The 26,688-nt window shown below is 41.2% G+C and overlaps 1 protein-coding gene across 3 annotated transcripts in view; it reads left to right on the top strand.

Annotated features, from left to right (window-relative positions):
- Positions 1-26,688, top strand: part of LOC125895849 (uncharacterized) — a 369,147-nt gene that overhangs the window by 79,999 nt on the left and 262,460 nt on the right. For 2 of the 3 annotated variants that reach the window (XR_007450212.1, XR_007450211.1), the window contains exons 4-5: positions 6,821-7,026; positions 18,290-20,692. Coding sequence is in view for 1 of the 3 variants with exons in the window: in XM_049588004.1 (XP_049443961.1) it covers positions 6,821-7,026; positions 18,290-18,509 (426 nt within the window). In the remaining 2 variants the exon portion in view is untranslated. Of the gene's footprint in view, positions 1-6,820; positions 7,027-18,289; positions 20,765-26,688 lie in introns of those variants that run through there. The other variant, XM_049588004.1, reaches the window with a different exon arrangement.

Raw genomic sequence — 26,688 nt, 5'->3', positions numbered from 1 at the left:
CGGTGTTTCTCACCAAAAAGGGACCTGCCAGCGGTGTGATACATATCCTCATATAATGTGCCTTTAATCATGTTTTTTCTTCAAGGAATAGATGGACTGTTGTGTCTCCTTTTCCTCTGAACCACCAGCCTCCAAAATACTAAAACCTTGCTTACATTCCACGCAGAGACAAGACAGATGTGATGGTCCGTCTCCTTATTGTTACTTTACTCAGCGTCTTCACAGATATTTAATTTTGCCCAGGGAATACAATGACCATATTGAGCTGCTTTTAACCCGATTCAAACTGGCTTGGCCTTGATATGACTAAAGGCTGATGTTCCACTGATGGATGTGACGCTAACAGCTTCATTTAAATTCGCCTTTTCACCATTTTCACCAAAGTATGTGTTATTGCTTAAACACTTACCACCACATTTAGTTCAGTTTTTAATAGCACATGTTATCCCTGCCTAAAACACAAAAGAAAGCCTTCACTGTGTGGCAACACATTCGCTCTGTTGTTACCTTGGGAGTCGAGTCTATTCTTATTCCCTCCAAGATTGAAAACACGTGTTTTGGTTCTGTGAAGACATTTATCTGAATGTCTGGGTTTTCTCTGGCAGAAAGGATGGAATAAGCTTACATCCCTTTTCTCTCTAATGGCCTGCACACAGTGGAAACTGTTGTGCATTATGAAACCAAATGCAACAAGATTCATAAATTCAACATCAGCTCTTGATTTATATATGATTAATTTAATAAATAATTAGATAGAATTTCAAATTTAATCAATCCTGAATTATTAGTGGCCACCTTCCAAATGAATTGAAATAGATATAAATGTAATGACCTGACTGTGAACCTGGGATACAGCTTTAGCCTGTCAAGTGTAATGTTAAAAGTCCAGATACAGAATGTTTAAAATGGTTTCATTTGAAAAAGAACAAACAGTTTACTGGGTTGCGTGGCGACACCGGCTCAAACCCAGTGGATCCAGTAGGACAGGGTGGAATGAGCAGAGCTTAACATTGTCCAGCACTCTGCCAGAATATCAGTGTGGGGCCTTTTTAGATTCAAAAGTAGATAATTACATGTATATGATTATATTAGGGATGCACCGAATATTCGGTAACCGAATATATTCGGCCGAATATTGCAAAAAAACCCACACATTTGGTATTCGGTGGAATAAGTGAAAAGCAAGGCCGAATAATAGCGGCGTGTTTTGATAACGCAATCAAACAGCGTGCCGTGACGGGCTGAGTAAAATGTCGGCAGTGTGGCGATCCGCCCGTCACGGCACTCGCATTTGCGACTAAAAATAGTTTTGAGCGAGCAAAATAGGCTTAAATCATTCAGCACGCTGTGCGAGCAGCCTACAGATTTCAACCACCAGCAGAAACGAAAGGCGAATCCCACCGATTGTGGGTTGAACGGGGGTCACAGACACAGACAGCAATGCATTCCTGTCAATTACAGCGGCCATCGGCTTAACGTTACCAGTGACGGAGAAGTCAGCTCCAATAATGGACCTTTTTCACGGCAGACATTTTGACACGTCAGAGTAGGAGCAACACAGGTGTGTTCAATGACACTAATGACAGCTGCGTTCCACTTGGGGGAGACCCTGGTATTGTCCATGTTGGCTAAATGTTACTAACTTACTGGGACACTGAATGGAACCCAGCCATCCTTAATGTTATCAATTTCACCTGTGCTTTTTCTACTGACACAAGTCAAAATGTCTGCTGTGGAAAAGGTCCATATCCTCTTCTTGGCGTCATGACTGCCCAGAAGTATCTGAACAGCCGAGCCAGCCAAACACAGGTATGTGACGTGTCAGAGGAGAAACAAGCCGTTCACGGTCCACAAACCTCACCGCACTTTAGGGACTGTTCGTTACTTATGAAGGGACTGTCAGGGGAGGAGGGTGGCTGGTTGATTCTTATTTTATTTATTTATTTTATTTTGATCCTCCCTATGTTAATCACTTATTGATGCTGTTTTTGAAGTATGAATAAGTCAATGAGTAATTTATTCCATTGAAATATCATTGATGTATTATAGAAAAGTGATTTATCTTTTTATAAATGACAAAAGGCACATCTGCCTCATTTTTGCTGTGGTATCGTGATACTACTCAGAACCATGATATTTTCATTGGTATCGCACAGTGGGTCCCAATTTTGGTACCGTGACAACACTAATCTGGAAGGTGTTCATCCGCAAAAACTAATGAAAGCCGGCTTCGGCTTCGGCTTCGGCCACAAATTTTCATTTCGGTGCATCCCTAGATTATATGTCTACGGACAATATTCTTGCACTTTTTAAAGATAGATACGCCAACACTGACTCAAACAGGACTCAAATCTGTCTCCTGTGTGAAAGTCCTTTGCTTGACCCATTCACCCACCACGTCTTACTCCCTATATGGACTGTGTCACTTCTTCTACAACTTTCTGGTGGTCCATTTTTCTTGTAAATGTATAATATCTCAGTAAATATCTGAGGTCCGTTAGTACTGGCCCTAACCGTGACTCTTTGCCCTAATCCTAACTGCTTCTGAACTTGACACATAAATGTGACGTTTTATTACTATAACTGAAACTTGAAACCTTTTTTTTTTTTTTAATGGAAGTTTGTATAAAAAGTCTCCCCTTTAAAAATGGTGGGGGAGCCCTTCTGTTTTGAGTTCGCATGTTCTCCCCGTGTCAGCGTGGGTTTTCTCCAGGTACTCCAGCTTCCTCCCACAGTCCAAAGACATGCAGGTTAATTGGTGACTCTAAGTTGGCCGTAAGTGTGAATGTGAGTGTGAATGGTTGTCTGTCTCTATGTGTCAGCCCTGTGATAGTCTGGCGACCTGTCCAGGGTGAACCCTGCCTCTCGCCCAATGTCAGCTGGGATAGACTGTGAGGGCCTAATTCTGCTTTACACACATTGACTACATTTTTACCATCGGGTAGGCATTAAAATATGTAATAATTAAGATCAGTGTTTATGATCGTCATCAGATGTATGAGAGGTCACATAAGCTGGGCTTTTATGCCAAAATTTTTCTCACTGTCTTGCCCCTCCATGTCCTTGTGGAAAGCCCTGCATCTTATCTCACCACAAGCTGTCTCCAGTATCTTTAATTTGTGTTGTCAGTGTTAATTTCTTCTTTTCATGAACGCCCCTTCCCCCCATTCTTTCTCCTCGTTCCCAAACACATTTCAGATGGAGAGGTTTTCCCTTGAATGAGACGCTAACACAGGATTTACAAATTCCTTGGCTGTAATGTTTATCTCACGGTCCTTACTGTGCATTTATTAAGAGAGGTTATAATCTGGAAACACAAGGAGGTGTTTGGTTTTCATTTGGCTGCACCACTGTTCCACCGCGAGAAGGAAAAATCACCACAGAAGAACCCGATATGAGAGGAAACCACAACCCAGTAATTTAATCAGAGCTACTAAAATCAAAGGAGGTAAAAGTTCAGGATCTGAATGCAGTGAAATGTATCAGTTCCTTAGAACCTACTGACATAGCTCACTTGTGGAGGAGCAAGCCTCGACAGAAAGGGCTGAGTAATGAAGATGGATGCATTCTGTTATCAGGCAGCCACTTACTGGGGCCTGATGTAACCTTAAACATTGAGGATAGCTCAGTTGCACAAAGAATCTAATTAATGAATAGCAGCCATGAAAGAGGACAAGGCAAGTGTGCATTTGCAGATGAATTCCAGACACTAATCAAACGCTGTTCAAGCGGTTTGGTTTGTCTCCAGAGCAAGGCGATATTTGGCGAGGATTTAAGGCGATGTTTGCATGCTGGCTTGATGACTGCATGCATGCTTCAGTGTTTTTATGTATGTGCCTGTGTGAGTGTTTTCTTTGTTTTATTTCTGTTTTTGAAGTGCAAAGCCAGACGTTAGAAAGGACTGGATGTACAGAACAGGTGTGAGGTTGGATTGTTGAGTTATTTCAACAATAGGGGTTTGTTTACTCTCCATTATGGGGACCTACTACACTTACCAGGATTTCTATATGGGCAAAATCGTGTCCTGTTGTATTTGTTGCAGCTTTATCTCAGTATATATTGATTGTATTAAGCTAGAAACACGCTACACAATTTAAAACCCAGTGGCCACTACACTAGTTTGTGTCAAACAGAGCAGGCCGCCACAGACAACTTGTACTGGGAAGGTTCAAGGGGCAGAACTCTGGCCTTAGACAAAATCATTTAATGACTAAAATATGAATGTGGTCCACATGAAGCATTCTTTATTTGTTCAGAACACCAATCTAAGCCCACTGTGTTCTGCCTGTAAGTTCGACATTAATTAGGCCAAATCTTTTCACACTTTGTAAAGATGTTAACAAGACTAAGAGTCGGCGTAGTCTGGTTCCAGACCTCTGAACAGCTGCAGATATCTCCGATTTGTTTAGCAACTGAAATAGGTCAGGTCTCGTCCCATCTGTGTCTATTTCAGCTGGTTGGAGAGAGAGTCAAGCAATCAGAGCTTTGTAAGTGTGATCAAGAATGATTAAGTCATTTTTCTGCATACCAAGCTAGCTACCAAGCCACAACCTCCGCTGCAACGGTGATGCGTACAGGGTTCCCATCTTAGTTTAGCATGTTAGCATCTTAATATTTGGCAATTAGCACTTAAGATAGAGTCAAGTTTGGGCTTATGGGGTTATCATTAGTTTTGAAGGTGTTCGGTCAGAAACCAAAGTGAATTAATGGGGGAACCAGTCAGGTTTTTAAAGTTGAAGTAGTTTTTGCTTTAACTTATCATTATGAAGTAAATGTTGATTTTACAATGTAACGGCCATACAGCATTGACACCATCAGCGTTTATTGGTTGCAATTCACCTTATTTCTGATTTTATCCAGTTGGAGATATCAGGGGTGGTATGTTCTACATGTTTGATCTCCCAGTCCCTCTAAATCCCTCTAGGCAAGAGGATTAGCGTACCATTAGCTAACATTTATTACTGGAAAACACCAGTTCCAGATCAGTGCCGGAAATCATGCCCATAATTTACAGAGGGTATCATACGGGCTAAGAACTAGGTGAATAAGCCTCACTTTGCTGTGCAGTTCTGTCGGTCACAGGGTATGATCTCCCAGGAAAACGATTATTGCACTACGGAAGTATATCAACTAATGTGCAGCTGAAACAGAAAGAGGATAGCACTTTTGTTCTTCCTGGTGGCTATCTGTAGCTTTTCCCAGTGACCAAAGAGTATCAGTGTAGGTTGTTTGCAGTCATGGAAATGGCAGATGGTGTCATGACTGCAGTAACTGTGGAGACTGTGCTCGGCTCTGAGGAAAATGGCAATTTCAGGGGAGGGGGGGTCCACTTTGAAGTTCATCCATAAAGGGCTATAGTTGTCGGTAGTTGAGATATTTTGGTCCGGACCAAACTGGCAGACTGACTGACAATGCCAACCATAGAGCCATGTCCTTAGCGCTGCTAAAAAACCTCTACAGTTTTTGGGGCATTTTTGTATCTAAAATGTTTATGGCTAGATAGAAACCCTAGATTTGCAAAACTCTTGGAAGCCACATCAAAATATTCTTGTCTTGCTGTTTTATGGTGTGATAGCGCTGTGATAAAGGTTTGGTTAGGTTTAGGCACAAAAAGCACCTCGTTATGGTAAGGGAAAGATGATGGTTTGGGTTAAACCTTTAAAAACAGACCTCAGGAGATCTTTATTTGCATGATTCTGTTTAAATAGATCTAAATTAAGAACAATAATAGATGAAGCATTCATTCTTATTACAGCAGAAAGCTGAGGCTTCTGTCTTCCCAGTCATCATCTCTCTGTCATATGTTATTTTACCAAATGTGGTATTTTAATGTAATTACACCAATATTTTCCTGTAATGGCTGCGGGAGGTCACTGTTTCTATAATCCTGGATCTATATTGATGTAATAGAAAAACCATAATGGCTAAAATGTTCATTGTTTTTGCAGCAGAAAGCTAAGGTGTCTGTCCTCCCTCTCATCATATAATTATCTTTGGTTACTTTACCTTACATGCGGTGCAAATGTAGTATTTCGCCATAATTACAGCAGATTTCCCCCCAGTTACCCTTTAATAGCCAAAGGGGAAATTATTGTTTGCATAATCCAGTATATATATATATATATGTGTGTGTGTGTGTGTGTGTGTGTATATGTATATATATATGTGTATATATATATATAAGCATAATAGCTATAATATACATTCTTTATGCAGCAGAAAGTTAAAGGTTTTGTCATCCGTGTCGTCAGGTTGTACGTTCGTAATGGCGTCATTGTGCTACGTTATTCTCAAAGATGTGGAGTGAATCAATGATGAATCCATCACAACACCTTTACGCTCTGCTCATAAACATATCTCAAAAATAAAATAATATACATAGTTCAAATATTAGTATGGAGTGTTAAGAAACATTTTATTTATGTTTTTGCACATAAATATCTTTCAGATCATTAATTTTTGTGGTTTTATTTCGTACAATCTGATGAAAGAATAAGTCAGATTTTTGTTTTTATGACACAATTTCAATACTGTTCTGAATTATCATTAATTGTTTATTGACTTACATAACCTTTTAGCTGAGGTTGTACAGATTTTAGGGATATGAAGCATTTGAACATACTCTAAGACAGAGTTCAAAGGGTAAAGTGATCACCTGAAACATAGAACATGAAATCTTTTGGGTGTTTTTGTAACTCTGGAGTGTCCATAAGGCATGACCTTCTAAAACTGAAACTATACTGATGACAGATTTTTCAGTGATCAGACGGTACAGTGTGGCTGTGATGTCATGAGACCTGCTGTCTTCTCTCTTGTCCAGTACCAGCTCCAGAGGAGTTCTCCGTGGCGGTCGGTGAGCTTTCAGTGGCAAACATGGCTTGTGTCGATCACTGCGTTGGTTCTGCTGGCTCTGGTACCTTATGCTGTTTACTGCATGATGACCGCCTTCACCGACCCTCCTCCTCCCAGCACCTTTAAAGTGGCGGCCGCCTCTTTTGGCCTGCTGACGGAAATCCTGCTGATCAAGTAAGTTTTTAATATTCATTGACCCTCATATCTGTACTTTTTAAACTTGGTGTGAACTTCATATAAGGTGATAAACACAGTCAGAACATTAATGATTAAAATGATGACGACAGTCTTTCCTCTCTGGTTGTGTTCTCTGTGTTTTCATCTGCCAAATACAAACAATATTTTTAAGTAACATTTCACTTTTATGCAAGTTTCAAAACAAGACGCGGTGAGCATCGGTGTCATCCAAATAATCATCTCTGAAAACAAGCTGTTGTCCGACCCCCAGCACGCCCCCACCTCTCTTGTTTTCACCTATGCTTCTTTCCCATTTTGATATTGCTAATTGGAATGATGCCTGCGGTACTGTAAACCATTAGTAAATGAACAGTCTGTTTTTATCAACATTGAGCTTGTAAATAATGCATTAGATTCCTGGCATAAACAATATCTACTCTGTGATTAGAAAGCAACATATGGCCGATACTGTAATCAGATTACAAATACAGGTTATGTTATCTGTAATTGCCTAAAGCAGTGTCTCAGTCAGGTTTAAGAATATCTACTGGATTACTTGGAATTACATCCGACTAGTGTGTTTAAAAATAATGTGCCATATTGACTCACCTTAATCGACTGAATGCTGGGATTTCCACGAGCTCCCCTGCTTAATAAAATTCCTTGTAAATTGTGAAGGGAGTAATAGAAGTGATGTAACTCTCCGATCACTCTCAACTGCTGTTCGTGCCAGTAGCAAAATTAAAACTTTGTGTTCTACATCTGTCCTTCCTCCAGTATTTGTCTTAACTTAAATAAGAGGCTGTTTGTAATTAACTCAACAAGGCTCGTAACTTTTTTCCCCCCATTAAGTGCCTTTGCGAGGAATGTGACTGGTGAACTGGTAATTAATAAATATGGTTGCACTGGTAATGTGCTTCTGCATCATTATGTTGTTGAAGCCCTTATCCATGCTAGTAATGAGCTGTAATTTTATGACAGGAAATTGGTTTGTTTACAACACATTCAGCAGCTTTCAGACGAGCTGCGTTCTTGGCAGATCTCGGCTGCAGGTATTTGCTCGTTGTTTGAAGTTGAAAGAGGTTCAAATATGTTGTCATGCTAACAATTATACTGTTAAAATACTAACACTTTGCTAATGTGCATGAATCACTCAGAATAACTTCATTACAGTTTTTATGTTGTTTTTGAAGCTTCAAAGCCTGAAATTAATCCAAGTCAAGCATTCCTCAGATTGAAGGTACTGTACGTTATGTCATTAAGAGTAAGTTTAGTATTTTCAGATCTTTACCCTATTTTCCCATGTTTTTGTTTCTAAGTGACAAATGGGAACAACAGTTTTTAAAATTGGTCCAGTTTGGAATGAGAAGGTTGCAGCAATTGAACAGGCTCCAGTGTAACCATCAGTGTACATCCACTAGAAGTTTGTTTTTTTCCACTGACAGGCTCAGATTGTTATCTAAGGGCACATTAAGTCTGGGGGACTCAGTTCGATTGGGCGGGGAATGCCGAAAAATTTCACACCTTCATTTGGTTCGGTTCACTTTCACACTGCACTTTTTAAAACGGACCAAATCGCCTTGACAACGTCACGCAGTTACAACAGCTGCTCGTTTGGGGGCGGTATTGCCTGAAACGACCACTGACCAGGAAGAAAAAAAGCATGAGCAAGAAGAAAATCTGGCTAGTCCTCTGACCATATATCAATAAGCGCCTGCACCTCCTCACTACTCCACGACTGCCCACAAGACATTTTCACAAGCTTTTCTTTTTCTTTTTTTTTAGCTCTGCTTCTCACAGGTGTGAATGCATCCTAAGTGTGTGACAACATTATGGAAAGGATCCCTACAGAGATAGACCTTTTTGTTAAAGTGTAAGATCTTTTTTGTTTAACCAGAAACAGCCCCAAAACTGCAATCCCCAAACCCACCAGACTCCATTTAAATAAACAGTAATTTAAGCATATATACAGGCAGTCTATTTTCACATCTAACTGAATTAAGGGTTAATTTCAATCAACCAGAGTTAGTGATTGAACAGTGGAGAGACAAACCAAGATGGTGTTAATGAGTTTTATTTTGTTTCTGTCAACTTTAAATAAAGTGTGTTTGTGATGATAACAATTCTGTTTATTTAAATGTAGTCAGGTGGGTTTGGCACTAGCTTACTATAGCTAACTGAAAATAGATTAAAAACTAAAACTAGGTGTGAAAAAACATTTTTGTTAACTGAAACACAAATAAAAACTAGACTTGAGAAAAAAACTGAAGTGCAACTAATTAGAATAAAGGCATGCAGAATATCTTTGTGGTAAGATTTGTCAACACAATAAGGAGTTTTGGGTACAGGTAAAGGTTAGGGAGGGGAGAAAATTAACATTTTTAAAGATGGTTGTTGTTTTTTTTTTTGGCTTTATTGGATAAGATATTCCAAGTTTAAAGTGGGGACAGAGAGAGAGGGGATGACATGCAGTTAAAGGGCCCGCAGGCTGGAATGAAAATTAACTGAATTACAAACAAAAATTAAAAACTAAATAAAAATGCAAATCTATAATACCTGGTTTAGGGATGGAGATCACTTGGCTGTTTCTGGTTTAAAATAAAAAAAAAAATCAAAAAAGGTCTCTCTCTGTAGTTATCCTTTCCGTTATGTTGTCAGAAACTCATAATAACAGTCTGAGCCTGTCAGTGGCACAAACGAGCACTTTTAATGGACGTACACTGACGGTGACAGTGTGCCCAGTGTACATTGCAGCCTGTATTGGCGATGCCAGCTGCTGCAATCTCACTCACCACTGGACCAATTTGTAGACCAATTTTGTTAAGTCATTTAAACAGAAAAACATAGGTTGGAAAATGCCAAAGTTACCCTTTAAAGGAGCAGTGTGCAGGATTTAGTGGCATCCAGCAGTGAGGACTGCAGATTGCAACCAGCTGAAACTCCTGTCATATGCCAAGCATGAACTCCTGGTTGGAATGTATTCAGTTTAGGAGGTTTTTTTTACCAGGAGCTGAATTATCCACAGAGGTCTCCTCCTCTCCAAAACAAACAGACCAGCTGATTTAAACCTGTAGATTCGCTGAATTAACAATTTCATGTTAAAAATCTGTGTTTTTCCAATGCTGTTTGGCTCAGTCTGGAGGGGCTGCTAATTCCGGTGGATGTTGAGAAAACATAAATATCCCTATCTAGAGCCAGCGTCGGGTTTGTCCATTCTGGGCTACTGTAGAAACATGGCTGTGCAACATGGTGCTCTCTTTAGATGAGGACCAGCTCCCTATGTCATATTTTTAGGTCATTACATACTTATTATATTATATTAAATTTCTGCCTGTATAACCCCTTAACCATGCACACTGGAGCTGTAAAATGGAACCTATGACACTGGAGGTATCTCACTGCATTGAACAGGTTTTCTGTTCACTGATGCTTACAGTGTCACTGGTATAACTGGAAGGTTGGTGGGTGCCCTTATTAGGATTGGTGGGCCTCACATATCTGTGCCCCATGGTGCTTGTGCTGCCTGGGATGTGCCAGCCTCCTGCTGCCCCCTGTCAGGGTGCATCTCAGTCACTCTTCACCCCGAGGGTGGAAGTCCTCATGAGGAGCAACTCCTCCCCCCCATCTCTCACCCACCACACGGCCTGGTAGGCTCTGAAACAGAAACAAGACAGAGATGAACAAGTGAACAGTTCAGAGTGACCTTTTGTTGTGTTGATGAAATGGTAACATGCAGTAATGCCAGTTTATTGGCAAAGCATTTCATTATCCTCACAGTGAATGAGCCTCTCTGTTATCTGTTGTTGGTTGCCATGGCGACAACACTTTAGACACTAGTTTAGTTTGCTACAAAACAAATTATCTAAATGTGTCATTAAGGATCAGTTCTGGATAGATTTGATGAAAGATGTTGTTTGGGAATCTTTTATCTATATTTTCCTTATTGTCTTATTGATACGTGGTCATGTGTATGTGAATGTGGTCTCTATCACCACATTCTGTATGATGCCCTTAAATTAATCAATGGATATAAGTGTTTCTAATTTTAGATATTTTATAACTAACAACAAAAGAACAGAAGTATTTAATAATGAAGAGAGCTATGTAGCCTGTGTAATTCTACTACTGTGAATATTATATGTTAGAATGCAGTTAATACTTACTGGAAAATTAAAAAAAGCTGTCCAGGTTGACCTCCGTCTCTGGTAAGCTCGGTGAACAGCTTTTTTATCTCCATGGTAACAGATATATGTGTAAGAGGGTTAAAGTTCAGGGCTTAACGTTATGAGGAAGTAGTGTGTCCCGATTGAAGAAAAAGCATGCGATTCAGAATGCACCCCATATTTGGATTTGAGAGTGGAGCTAACTCTAACGCTAGCTGCTAGCTTGGTTAGCACAGTGCATTTACAGCTATGGTTAACTGTGACAATGCTAATGCTAATGTTCACTTGCAAAACCCAGCTTAAAGCCATAAAAAATAAATGTACTTACCAGAAAAACTGAACATCCAAATCCTTAAAGGGTCTTTTAGTTCAGCCAAACACTGAACAAGACAACCCCAAAACATGCACAGACAACATGTGCGGTCACTATGTTTAAAACTGTGGATTTTTGTACTATGTGTTGTATTATTAGACTTGTCTTAATTGAAGAAATGCAGCTCATAAAGTTTCACTAATTCAGTAATAAACATATTTTAATATGTTTATTGTCTTTAAAATAAAAGTCCCCTTTAAGTCCCAATAAAATAAAGCAGATATCTAAAGTAAAAACAGGACGCAGGAGAGAAACTAAACTCCAAATCACAGAAATTCAGTTAGAAGCTACAGTACAGACGTACTGAGAGCTGAACACACAGAGACTTTGAAAAACTCTTTTCTCTCTGGTCTCCTGCAGACAGAGGTGAGTAAAGTCTCACCTCACACACGGCTTGTCTGATGTTATGTGGTGCAACTTGACCCTATATCGATATAAACGGTATTGTCTAAATCTATATCTTGCTTGAAAATATATCAATATATTGTTAAAAACTCGATATATCACCCAGCCCTAACTGTGGGTCAGAATAGCCACAACAGCACTGCAAAATAGGACCGGATGTAAAAACATCATGGTATTTTTGGCACACTGCACCTGACATACTAAATCTTTTTCTGGTATACTATATAGCGTGGTCCTGTGGGTATTGGAACATACAGATGGTCAATTCTGGCTCCACATTTCCAAGATGGCGACGGTCAAAATGCCAAATATATGGTTAAAAATTTCTGGTTAAAAAGAAAGTTGTCCTGCGATTATAAAGACATTTTATCTTTCGACAGTAAAAGCAGGAAAAGAAAAGCGAGCACAACAGCTTTGGGTTAAAGAGCTAAAAGCTACAAATGAATGTAAAATGAGACCCACTGACTTGTGCATCATTTGTTTTTCCTCACAAACTTCTCTCCGACGAATCCGTCTCATTTCCATCGATTGCACTCCGGCCTCTTTTCAACATTTCAATTCTCAAACATAGTCTTTTTGTTGCCCTCCTCCTTGCGCTGCAGGTCTGTTATTGGACACATTCACAAAGTCACATGACATTTGTCAGGCTTGAACTGCCTTTCAGAAGGCTGTCACACAATATGCGCCCTCTCCTTCCTCTACTGTCACGGCGAGAGTCGGGGCGCTGAGACAGTGCCCTGACCATGCAGCTCTGCACTGTGAATTTTTATATGCCATTGCCTGGAGGTTAGAAACTCTCATTATGCCGTGTTAGATTTATTAAAATAGATTATGGAAATGTTAATTAAGTCATTAATTACATTATTTAAGCAGCATTGACAGATAAGGGAGTGTGTGTGTGTATGTGTGTGCGTGTGTGTGTGTGTGTGTGAGGGGGGTGTCGAGCTCCCTGGGTGGTTTAAAAGGATGTGATTGGTGACAAGGGACACTGTGGAGATGGCGTCTAACCGCTAGCGCTGACATGATACAAAGTGGCCTACACTGCTCTCTCACCTCACGCTACTGTCTACAGCAGTTTGCAGAGCTGCCTGAGGACGAGTAGCTCATCGCCCTTTTGCAGATACAAGTGTACACAAGGGTACAAATGTACTTTTTTTGTGCAGTGACTCCACATAAGTTAAGAGAATTTGGGCACAGTTCTTAAACACTCTGCTTTACATTTTCCTTTGAGTGAACATTTGGACGAAGCATTTGCCGTGACGTTTGAGCAAAGGCCTCAAACCATATTTCCAAGCTGTTCCCGAGGAAAACACAACAGCACAATTGTAAGATGAATTGCCCAGGAGTTGATACTATGGACTCTCTTATCTGTTGACAGTTTAGTTACCACGAAGCACAAGAAATGTGTTTTCCAATTCTCTGAGAATTGAGCTTTTCTTTGTCCCATCAGACCTATATTAAGGGAGGGAAAATTGCTCTGATCACACTTGATAAGAACAAATGATAGATGTTGTAAACAAGCAGAATGCTTCAATTCTGATCTGAGGCATTGATTCGCCTCAGCAGCCAATTACTGTGTGGACTGAGGTTATGCATCCAGTCAATCTGCGGGGAAAGGGATTTTTTTGTTTTCTGTCCAGTATGTTACTTTGCACCCAGCACTTAGTAAAGATGTTAAACTGTTGAATTAAAATGTATTATCAACTGTTGGAGTTAAATAATGAGCGCCAGTCTTGATTCCTCAGCTCCTCCGTCAGGTTGTAGTGGAACATGTACGTCTTGATATTAAGTGGTTACTGATTGTAGGAAATGATACAGTATGAGGCTGTTTGACCACCTCAGAGTCAAGCTATTGTGATTAGCTCCTAGTCAGTCACATGAACCTCAGGATAACTAATTCATAGCTGTGATGGTTGGTATGCTCCGACGTGAAGAATCACATAATAGCACTTAACCCCCCACAAGACTAAAACATGCAGATTTTTCCTGTGTGATAGCAGCTGAGTACACTGTGGGGGAACTACACCGTGCCTTTTGTGTTTTCAGCTGTTTTATCTTTTGCCGTATAAAAACCTTGAAAATGTCTGCTCACCTGCTTATTATTTCTTAAACACTGCCCACAGCATGTCTCAGTGGAGGTACTTTCAACCACTTGACTAATCACCAGGCAGTGATACTCAACCTTATCGCCTGTTGGAATGTATGTTTCTGAAAGAGATACGTTACTTTTGTGCATTGATATGTAGCAAATACGTAAAAGTTACATTTCATAAACGCTGTGGTTAACATGGTTAGATTAAAGCAACTCTTACCTTTCTTGCATTTCACACAGCACTTAGAAAAAATTTGAACATCCACAACTCCCACCTCCCTCCAAAGTCCCATCCTCCTCCTCCTCCTGCAACTCCACCTCCTTCCAAAGGCCTACTCCCCCCTCCTCCATTACGTCCTCATTATGTCTATGATAGACGTAGGCGGTGGCATAGTAGCGTTAGATACACAGAAGAGGAGGGCGAGTGTAACGTTACAAATGCATCCCCGGAGTTTTAAAACTCAACTGGAGTCAGTGATGACTGATGACTTTTAGAATAAGGTTACAGTGCTAACGTTAGATCAGGGCTGCCCAATTTGGGACCGATTAGTTTTAGCCCACGGCCCATACTCAAATTTTCAATAATTAAATAATTATTATTTTCCCGCTGCCAGCAGTCGGAATATCTCTTTAAATATTTATTTATTGTTGCACTTCCTCTACTGACCACAAATCAGCATTGTGTTACATTGAGGGTAGGGTGGCGCTGTTTAGCTCCCGTCAGCAGTGAGAAATGTATTGGAGGCCTAGGCGTGAAATGTCTGGCACTTTGGAGCATGTTCTGCTCTGTATGGTTAATGTTTCAGCTGAAATTAATGTAAACACAGTTCAGTGATTTACAAGAAAAGGCTAAAAAGCTAAAGCTGTTGTTCAATTATATTCCTATTTGAAAATGATTGTTCAAGACAGTGGAGACTGTAATATATTGGTCTTGTAGGGACATGTTGTGTCCCATGTTTTTAGAGACATAGGCCTGGTACTTATTATTTTTCTGCTTTCAATAAACAGAAATGTTATTCATTTTCTAAATTACTTTGTATGACTGTTTATTTTGCATAGTTATATCATAGTCATTTAATTAAATGCACTGCAACATGAATGTTTAGTTTTGGCCCGTGACCCTCCACCCTGATTCATTTTTGGCCCTCCACTGAGAAGTATTTGGGCACCCCTGCGTTAGATAGTAATGTTAACATTACTAGTAAGGTGGAAACACACAAGGGAGATAACATTAATGTTTCAGAGGCTACGCTACAGTAGGCTAACGTTAGCCATTAGCAACCGGATGCTGTGTTGTCATATATAACATTATGAACTGAACTTCTTTATTTGTCATTTTTATGTGCAGCACAAAAAACGAACTGACATTTCGCATACCCTAAGCAAAAAGAAACAAAACATATAAAAACAATTTGTGTAACATATAAGAAAGAACATATAGTGCAATAGTAAGATGATAAGGGTCGATATTTCACAGTTAAAAACTCCACATCCTGAGAGCAGAACTGGGAGATCCTCTTCACATCACAGCACCATGAATTGTTTGTGTATACACCATGAAGCTTACCAGATGATGCAGCCTCCCTGTCTGCTCTGTGCAGTGTTAGCCCCGTTAGCTCAACACCGGCGTCTTATATGTTACCATTCATCCATGTCTCAGATATAATCCATTTTGTGTCCACCAAGCGGGCATTTGCCAGAAGGCCGTTGGGAACAGCTGGTTTGATGGGGTTAGCTCTTAGCATAGAGCTAACCCCTCCGCGCTTCCCCCGCTTCTGCGTCCTGTCACAGCGCTGCCGGCGTCTTCCCTTCGGGACAGCTCCAGGTAAAGCCATGGTCATCTCAGGTTACTAGTTTATATCCACAAGCGTCCCTGTTTGTAGCATATTTGTTGTCTCACAGACTCAGGGGTGGAGGGTGTGGGGGGGGATGTTACGCGAGTGGTTACGTCTGTCTGAGGCCTCCACGTGGAGAAAAAAGACAGGACAGGAGTTTTTATCTCTGGTGGAATTCACTTACATTTCAGTGTGCCATCAGCTTATTAATAGCATTTTAACCTAAACAAAGACAAGTGTAAAATCTCCATAAAGGTAAGTGTTGCTTTAAGGCACAAAATTCATCTGGTTATGATTCAGAAAAGATCACGTTTGGGCTTAAAATACCTGGTTCTGGTGGCGTAATCCTGGCAGGAAACACAGCAACGTCTCACCCGGTTTTGTTGTTTGTTGGTCTTGAACATTGTTGCAGGTTTTAATACATATAAATACATTTAAAAGTGAAGGTAAACTCACACTGAAGCTGTTTAACATTTCACAAAACAGCTCCACTGCCTGAATATTTAGAGAAAAGGTCCAACTGGACGGTACGGTAACATCCTATAAAGAGGCCAAGCAGCACCCTGGACTCAGCAGTAGTTTCCTACACGCTCTAAAGACTCAGTTAATAGGAGGAGAGGCACTTAATAATGAGATTAGGATTATGTTATTATACTAACAAAGTTATTTGGCTTGAGTCAAAGTGTGAACGTAGCTAATTGGACTCACGTGACAGAAAAATGTGGGATGAAGCAATCAGACCTTGAGTTTCTGGCTGCGGTTGAAAAGTGTTTGTTGCTCAGGAAGGTTCCTAACTGAGTAAAATGACTCCAAAGTGTCTCAGCGGCAGGCGTGAAAAGAGCTGGTCAAATTTACGTAATGGCGAAGGAAAGGAGCTTCAGCCCTTTTTTGGCATATGATAACCTGGACCATCCTTTAGAAAAGGAAGGGAGAAAATGACGTCCCACAGTTCCTTGCAGAAACAATAGTTTAAGCAATGCCCCATTCAGCTGTTCTTGAAAACAAACGTCAGGCAAATGATCAGCAGGACCAACAAGGGATGCAGATCATCCTGACCATTGCATCTTAAAGCTGGAGTAGGCAGATTTATTTTGACTTTACTAGGCAAAATCCAGCAATAACCTTTGAGCATACTGTACTTCATGTGGTCTGAAAGAAAACATGACTTCTGCTCCTCCCCTTCTGTTTTCAGGTTTTAGAAAATAAATCTAGCCAGTGACGGGAGAATTTAGCCAATCACAGGTCATCTTAGAGAGAGTGCGTTCCTATTGGCTGTTCTACAAATACAGATGTTGTGCATGTCCCGTCAGTGGAAGCCTGATTCAGTGGCAGAGAGTCTGGCAATAAACAAAATAAAACGCGTTTCAGTATCGACCACATGTTTCAGAGATAGAGAGAAAATGTTGCTAATACTTTAGCTTTCTGCTAACTGGAGTTACAGGCTCATAGTTGAAATTTATGTTAGCTAGAGCCTTGAATCACGCTGTGTCCTCCACCTTACTCCCCACCACTACAGACCACCTTGCTGGGTGGAGAGCAGGCACCAACTCCGGGGATGGACCTCCAATTAGGTTCTGCAGCAAGCCAAATCCAGCCAGCACAAACCGTCAGCCCCGATTAATCGCTGGATTAGTTGCTGTTACAGAAGTTAGAACTGGGGCTGCCGCTGGCCACCAGCCCACTGTGACACCCAGGGCTGAGAGGTCGGTGCTGGCCAAATTTAAGTTACTATAACCACTAACCGAAGGTCCTCCCAGGAAAACTGTCCAAAGCTTTAGGGAGCGAGGCGGAGGGAGGGAGGGAGTAGCTAAGTCTTGTCTCATCTGTGGTCAGATAAACAAAGAAAGACGGCAGGCAAAGGAGGGGCTGAGAGAATGTGCTGTGGGCAACTCTATAATGAAGTAAGATCAAATAAATCAATGATTAGGAAATACTGTGTTACTGTATGAAGAGCTTATATGCTTGTGGTCATCTGGTGGGAGGGGCTTAGGATAGAGAGTGGAAAGCTGCTGGAGGAGGATGTTTTTGTTTATTTTTTTCCTTGTACAGATTCTGCCTATCCCAGCTTTAAGCACCTCTGTAATTAAATAATATTTTTCACCATGTTGTCAATGTTTATATCACCGCATGAGGCAAAGTATCTCAGATGCACTTTTAGTCGTCCATGTGCAGAACATTGTAGTTTCACCACAGCCTAATTACTGGGTCTGGTGTAGACAGATTCTTTTAGCACCTTTGCCTTTTCCAAAGTCCTTAAGACTTCTCCGTCACACTTTTCCTTCACCTCATGAAGTTTCCTTCAAGGTCAAAGATAAATGGTTAGGAAAAGACAAAGGACGAAATTTTTGGGAGCTGTTCTCTGCTAATGTTTGTACTCGTGGTGTTTTCTCAGGTGTCTGTGCAGCTACCTCAGCAGTCGTTACCGGCAGGCTGAGCAGAGCTCCTTCACAGTCCGGGCCAGAGGCTTCGACGAGGACAGAGCAAGCATGGCCCGCTGGGATCGGTCTGAGGCCTCAGCAGCGGCAGGTCAAGCTTCATCGGCGGCCTCACCCAGTCAAGTGGACGAAAGGAAAGTGGATATGCTGAAGAGTGGATGTCTCAGCTTTTTCTGAACCACTAACAGAAGGAGTTTACAGAATGCAGAGTGAGAGTAAATCCTATGGGTATTCAAGATATCAGTTTATCAGCGTGGCGTTTATGAGATTTTACAATTTAAAACCTTTTTTTCTGAGGTGTCAAATATTCTTGTTTTCCTCTATGTCAAACGCTTACCCTCTTTATTCAGCGGGTACATTCTCACTTTTTGCAAATTGATCATAAGGAAGCTAATGCACGCAGCGTGCATGAGTGTGTTCAGGCTCAGGGAGAAAAAAAGAGCCTGAAATCACTCTCGTTCCTTAATGATGTCCACACAGAGACAATGGGGCGCCGCTCTGATTAGTGTCACCTGTCCTTGTGCATCTCATCAGCTCCATTATGGCTCCAGCTCCCATGCTTCTTCTGCTAATTGAATAGCCTGTGAAGTGGTGACGAGGACGGGGGCGAGAGCAGCGTCTGTCCCGCTGCTGCTTCAGAAATGAGAGTGAAGCTTCCCAGTGAGACACCATTGTAGTTCTTAAAACATGAACCATTATCATACAGATGGAAAAAGTGCTAACAAGCAGCCCTCATGTTATATTACTGTCATATCGTCTATGGATTATCTTCATATCTAACAGCTTACAATTAGCATCGACTGTAGGTTTTTGAAGAGAAGCATTTCTGCACTACGCATTTCGTCAGTTTATCAGACAGAGGTTCATAGTGGACGTAGCCATAAAACACTTGTCATCTTTCAGTAGCTGCACACGGCAACTTAAGTATGGTTTGACATTTTTGTACATTTATTTGCATTCTTACCAAAAACTGAAGGAAGAAATTGCTCAGCTTAGCTGACTAAGACTGGACATGGGAAAAAATTAGCCCAGCAACTCCTTGGGCCCAGACACACCAAACCGACTTCAGAGAACTAGCAGTGAAGCCCCCTTGCTGCGTTGCCTCACGTTGCCTTTGTCCTGGCCAAAAAGTTGCACATGAACACACCAAACTCAACCGAGGGTCAACCAGCATGTACATTCTGTGCTTACATGAGAGGAAATAACTCTCCATACAAGCAGTCATCTGTATTCATGATTCAAAAAGGGAAACTGGAAAACCGTCTTTATGCTAGTTAGCCAGTTAACACATGTACAACACAATGTAGTGTTGAAAGAACAAAGCACATTAACCGTGTGCCTGTGAACAATAAGATAAACCGTCAGGAAACGTTTCTGCTACATAACCAAATCAATAAAGAAAAATAAACTGACCCTATATGACAAGTTTGTTTTTGTCCCAGTCCCTCTGGATTTAGCTCTTTGTTTACTTTCCTCACTTAAGTTTCTCATCTTGTGCGCTGACCTGAACTGATAATCAGACAGATTTCCTTTAAAACAGGAAACTAGAAAATGCAGTGTAAGGATAAGGCTGGTGTTATTCTGTAGTATAAGTATTGTCAACAAATCCCATAAAAAGACGATGTAAGATTTATTAAATGTACATTAACATTTATTCACTGGGAGAATTCACAGAACCACAATCCATATGAAGCTCTGATATCAGACCACAGTGTTATTCACCATGAGACCTTTATCATACACATTTGCTGGCTTGACTTTGTTTGACTAAGCGTGTCAGTCCAGCACAGCAGGGATTTGCATCTTCAGGGCTACCTGCCTGAAGGTGTGTCTTAAACTGATGACACACTTGTCTTGAGTCGGTGTTGTTTTAAAGCAGCTCCCTGGCTGTGCAGCGGTTGTTGGTAGCCAGCTACTTATCATCATGGATTTTCTGGCTGTTGTTACAAAGAAGTGTCCGCCATGTCCGACAATAACAGCAGAGGCTATTTGAACATGTCGCTGAATTGTTGCTGAATGTTTATGAAGCCCATCTGACATCACTGCAACCTATTTTGAGTGGGTCTGACACGACTCTGGAGATGGTCTATCACAGCACATCTCGGCACTTTTAAACTGGCAATGAAAACTCAAATGAACGCGGCCAAAAGTGCCAATGAAAATAACCTACTCTTGTTCAAGTATAAGCAGGGTTGGAAATCAGCACCAGCCAAAAAAACACAATGGTAATCTATTGAGTGGCTTGTAGATTTTGGAATCCACCAGCCATTTTGTAAAACCACTTCCTGTTAGGGGTCGCAGGTGTCTATCCCACCTATCCCAGCTGACATTGGGTGAGAGGCAGGGTACACCCTGGACAGGTCATCAGACTATCACAGGGCTGACACATAGAGACAGACAACCATTCACACTCACATTCACACCTACGGACAATTTAGAGTCACCAATTAACCTGCATGTCTTTGGACTGTGGGAGGAAGCCAGAGCTCTCTTGCTGTAAGGCAACAACGCTGATCACTGGACCACCATGCCGCCCACACTAGTGACATGAGTAAAACCCATCACCAAGGTATTTTGTAGTAAAAATGGTCTCAGGAATGTATAGAGGAACTGAGACTGTCTAGAGGGAATAGTTGGGGATATTTTCTTTGAATCCTGCATCAGAATTTTTATTCTAATATGAAGTTGTGTGAGGGTGATGTGTGTAAAACAAAAACCGTGATAATCCTCCCAACTACAACCCCGTGGTATAAAAACAACTGAAAGGAAGTCTTAATGAAAAGAAAATGGCCTTTTATTGTGGTGTCACTGGATTCTCTGAGAAAAAAGAGACAACTAAAAGAAAAATAAGATTGAAATCTTCAGCAGTTAACATAAAACAAGCACGGGAAGGCTTAAATGCGCTACTGGGGGTGGCCAGAGAGAAGGAAGAATGCTCTGTCAGTAACTTTGCTAATGAGCTAAATGTTTATTACAGTAGATTTGACTGTGTGGTGCCTGTGTGTGACTGTGTGAAGCCAAAAAAGGCCACCGGCCCAGACGGACCACAGGCACATGTCCTTAAAGACCCAATTAAAGGGAGTCTTTACAAGGTTATTCCAGTACTTGTTAAACACACGCACAGCGCCTAAACCAGAGAAACTCTCAGTCATTAAGTCTGTGCCCAAAAAAGCCAAAAGCAAGTCTGACTTTTGACCAATAGCCGTCTTTTTGTGAAATCACAGAGTTCCAGCTAACTTCCTCTGTGGTACAGACGATGCACTGCTTTGTTTAATATCATTAATAAGCATCTTTTATTTGCAGATTTTGTGAAGCTGATTACTCCGAGTCTGACGGGCTCGCTGTCGGTACAGGTGCTGTTGAAGGATGTGTTCTGTCCCCTGTACTGCTCATCCTATACACAAATTAATTCGAGATCAAAGAGCAGAGTTGAGCTCCTGTGATTATGCAGATGACCTCAGTTGGCCTTTGTGAAGTGAAGCTGACTGTTTGGCCCAAACAAACTTTCTTCATACAGGCGTGGTGCAGAAGTAGCAATTTGAAGATGAGTGTTGATAAGATTAAGGATATGTTCGTTTGTGCCAAGCAGGATTTCACAACAGAGCCTGATGGGTTTGACAGCCAACTTGTTGAAACTGTTAAAAGTTTCAGATGTCTTGGCTCAGTCCTGGACAACCAGCTGAACCTCTCTGAAAAATATTAACTGTTTTCAACAGAAGCACACAAATGGCTTCTTCTTCTTGGGAGATTTTTGAGTTTTGAGTTAGTCAGTGTTAGAAATTGTTTCCAAAACTGTTTGGTCTTCGGTCACCTTAACTACAGGCTCAGGAATAATCTGGCTAGAGTAGTCGTCTTTGCCAACAAAACAACTGGAAAGCCCTTAACGAATGAGTGAGCTTTACACCGTCAGAACAAGAAATAAAGCCTTCAAGGGAAACTTTGATAGTTTACAACCTGGCCCAGATTTTCTCATGTTTGTATGTTGTAAGTCCAGTTCAATCCAAAGATTGGCGACAAGAAGAAACAGTTTTAGAAAGTTGCAGTGGTGTGAACTCATCGCGGTGACTTGCTGTGAACCGGCAGGTTTTTAGAACGTTGCAGAACAGAGCGTTGCAAGTAGTTGCCTGTTTCAGCTCAACTCATCGTGAATCTTTAGTCTGAACTGCCACAAGTGACCAGTGAGAATAACAATCTTTGACACTGGTCCAGTATTGAGCGAGAGCGCTGCAACGTAATTCCCTGCAGGCATCTGAGCACCGTCAATTTACGTCCACTAAAAGTTCTTGTTTTTGCCACTGACAGGCTCAGATTGTTGTTCTAAGTGTCTGACAATATTATGGAAACGATCCCTACAGTTATACCTTTTTGTTAAAGTGTAAGATCCATTTTATTCAACTAGAAACGGCCGGTTAAACAAAAAAGGTCTTATTCTTTAACGAAAAGGTCTCTGTGGGGATCCTTTCCACAGTGTTGTCAGACACTTAGAATAACAATCTGAGCCTATCAGTGACAAAAACAAGCACCTTTTATGGACGTAAATTGATGGTGTTTAGATGCCTGCCAGGATTACATTGCAGACTGTTTCACTCAATTCTAGACCAATTTCAAAAATTGTTGTCCTCATTAGTAACTCAGATACAGAAACATGGTAAAATAGGGTCCAGGTCAAAAGATACCAAAGTTATCCTTTAAGCACACTGACTGACAGGTCTCATCCTTTATTTCCTCAATTTGAGTCTCTGAGCTCTTGGGCAACCAAAAAATAGTTTTATGAAGTATATAATTCCAGGTGTAATCAGCATTTAAAACTTGAACTAGACAAGCCACAGTATTGTTTTGTTTTAGGTATTGTATCTGTAACTTTAACTTGCGTGTGTAGAAAAACTTTTTTTCCTCTCCATGGTGTCTCGTTGCCACATTTCTTCCACTGTGTTCTCTACAAAACTACCAAAACCAGAAAACTACCTACAGCTCCCCTCTCTGTGGCTCTCAGACCCAGGCCCCCTGATACTGAAGACACCGATCTTTTAAGAGGTCACAAGTTTACAGTTTTTAGAGGGAAAAGTAAAGTAAAGATTGATTTCCTCAAACAGCTGGCCCCTGTAGTTTTTGGCAAAGATGACTCTAAGTCGATTCTTTTCTTTGGGAGTATTTTCAGTTGTGGATTAATCCACATTTGGTGCTCTGGTGAGTATTTGGGGCAGCAGGACGGTGTATGTGGGACTGAGTCAAAATAAACGGCAGTGTGTGTGTTCATGGTAATGAAGGAACAAGTCAACAATGCGGCTCATTGTGTTTTTAATAGTTTTTTGGCAACTATGGAGCTCTATGGCACAGGAAATATCAGGCTGTGGATACACAGACGATACTTTTAGTAGCATCGCTTCACAGGCTTCGTCTTTGGGATTTGTTGATGATGAGAAAAATAGAGAATATCACCAGCCTGAAACATAGTTCAAGTGAGATTATTGTGAGATTAACAACTGAGACAACTGCACCATAGAGTCCAAACACAGATGATGAGATCACATCATCTATATCATTCAGTAAATGTTCGTGTCCCCCCAGTTTGTACCACAGGTTCTCCGTTGTTATTATTATGTAGTCAACGAGCCTACAGAAAAATTTTCGTAGTTGTGGTAAGATGGGGCCGCTGAAAATCACAGGGTGACACACCAAAACCAAAAGCCATGACTGAATTTGAGGAATTCTGTTATGCTGTTGAAATAAATAAGCAAAACTATGTCAGTATGAGAGTTTAGGAATCACACACTGAGATGCTTTGGTTCCTTGTTTTACAGTCAAAGTTCCTGATGATCTGATTTGCATAAACTAAAGTCCAGATGCGTTTTTTTAATCCGTCATCTGAAAAAAATCATTAAACACAGAATCCCTGCACGCTGATTCCGATTCGCTTTATTGCTCTATTCATGAAAATTCACAATACATGACAAAATGAAAAGACACATTTCCTCCTGTGCTTCTCTCCACTGGAGTTACCCCCCCGTCTTTCATTTGGCAACGCAGCTGCATGAAGGGGCGGAGTGGTCCTCCACATTCTGTGTGCGGTCCACATCCTCCTCATCTTCGCCATCCTCATCCACCAGAATATTACTGTCTGACCCGCTTAAAGTTGAAAATGATGCTGTGCGACCCGTCCCTCTGTCTTGTCGCTGCTGTGTCTCATTTTCTTCACTGATTCTTGGTCAAACGTCTCTAAAGGCTCTGACGGAGGCGAAAAACAGAAAATCGAACCTGTTCTGAAAATTTAAATAACAGACGAAAGTTTTGGACTCAGAATTCAAGTGTGATTGACCATTTCAGATGAAAGAAACGGACTCAGTGCGCAAAGGCCTTAGTATCTGTTAGGGATGGGCATTTTAAGTAATTTCCATATTCGACTACTTGCAAAAAAAACAAAATCTAACGTTAGAATAGGGTCTGAAACAAACACCAAAGCAAAAATGCCTGTCACAAAGTCAACGTTACATAGCTTGTAACATCACTCTTACCATTATTCTGCCTGTAATGTTAAATCAAGTGACGTCTGACTGACAACACTGAACTTTTATCATTTTTATCATTATGGATCTGTGCAGATATTAGGCCCGTTTCCACCGCAGGAACTTCGGGGTAATTTTACGGGGCCGGGGCCATTGGTGCGTGTCTCCACCGCAGGAACCACCCCCGAAGGACAGAGTTCCATAACTTTTACAGGGGCTAAACAAGTCCCTGCCTCGGACTAGGTACTCAGAACGGCCCCGAAAGACTCCTGGCTGGGGCTTGGGTTTTACTTGGTGCTGATTGGATATACGCAAGGAGGTATGTGACGACAACAGAAAGCAACAAAATAGCCGGCATTTTTAAAACTCAGCAGACGAGGGTTAGCTTGTTCATATAGCTTCCGCCGCCATGTAAAAAAAACCTCACTAAATGGCCTGTGAAAAAAATATTTTTTCCAGCGGATATCTTAGTTACAACATGATTGAGCTAGCAAAGCAGTTTTGTGATTGATATGTGTGGTATTTATTCAGTTATGGGAAATCACGATGTCTAGAAAGCATCAGTGGCTGCAGCTGACAGGGACAGCTAACAGCAGCATCAAAGCTAACATCAGGATGTCATCTGTTAAAAGCCTCCCGTTGTCGGATACGACATGAAACTACTCCATTTAGCTCAATCATGTTGTAACTAAGACATCCGCTGGAAAAAATATTTTCTTCACGGGCCATTTAGTGAGTTATTACAGACACCGCTAACGGCGTCCCTACGTCCCCCAGCCAAAATGGTCGCGCAACGATTACGTCACATCCAGCCACTTCCTTTACAGGAACCTTCCTCCTACTCCGCTCTCAGTGGAGACACGGCGGTTGAGAGGGCCGAGCGAGAGGACGTTCCTGTAGTAGTTCCTGCCCCCCAAATAGTACCAGGAACTTATTCAGTGGAAACGGGCCTATTCATAGCGGGCAGTTACATCACGGTGACCTGTCCAAGAAATGTAAACTTTTAATAAAGGAAAGGGTCCATTTACATTTAATTACAAAGCAAAGGGGAAAAATGTGATTGCTCTATACGTCGAATGAATACAGTTGTCAAAGAGGGTCAGTCAACATTTTGAGTTCCACAACATTTCTGTTTTTTATGTTATGTTAGGCGATTGTATCAGGGTGGCTGTGGCCCCCCTGGCCAACCCTTGGTGACACCACTGGCCCAAGCTGAGATAACGCTGATGACATCATACAGCAGTTCTCACAGGAGTTCCACTCTGATGCATCATGTTCACTATAAATGTAATGTAAATAAATGTTGTTCTTTTAATGTAGGAAACTGTTTTATATGAAATTGTTGAATTAGATAACTGAGATTTGTGTCATTGTAACAATGATTGAACCACTGTATTGTAAAAAAAAAAACAACTTTTGTATATGTAACAAATAAAATCGGAGGCAGGCCTCTATGTGATGTTTACGCTGAATAATTTTCAGGTCTATCAGCATTTAAAGTCAAAGGAAAATACATATGATATTTTCCAGATCTGCAAAGAAAACCTTGAAATAAAAGTCTTTTATTGTGATTGGATAAACATTGCCAGCTGTGATGCAGGGCTGTAATGTGGGTGCCTCTCCTGCCAGGCAGGAGCTTTGCTGTTATCTGCATGTGCCTGAGGCACAGCTAATGTAAAAAGATCCTCCTCACTCTGCTCTGCTCTGCTAGCAGTGAGCTCTGCAGGCTTATCCTGCTCAGTCCCTCTCCGTTTCACCTCTCGGTCACAGCCAAGTGACTCTCAGCTGTGCACCACCTCGGTTCGGGCCTTTTCTTTAGACAGAACAGAGGAAGTACAGCAGTATCTCGCGCT

Source organism: Epinephelus fuscoguttatus, linkage group LG10, assembly GCF_011397635.1.
Source record: "Epinephelus fuscoguttatus linkage group LG10, E.fuscoguttatus.final_Chr_v1".
Lineage (NCBI taxonomy): Eukaryota > Metazoa > Chordata > Actinopteri > Perciformes > Serranidae > Epinephelus > Epinephelus fuscoguttatus.
The sequence above is the reverse complement of the archived record's forward strand: the minus strand, read 5'-3'. Positions and strand labels throughout refer to the sequence as shown.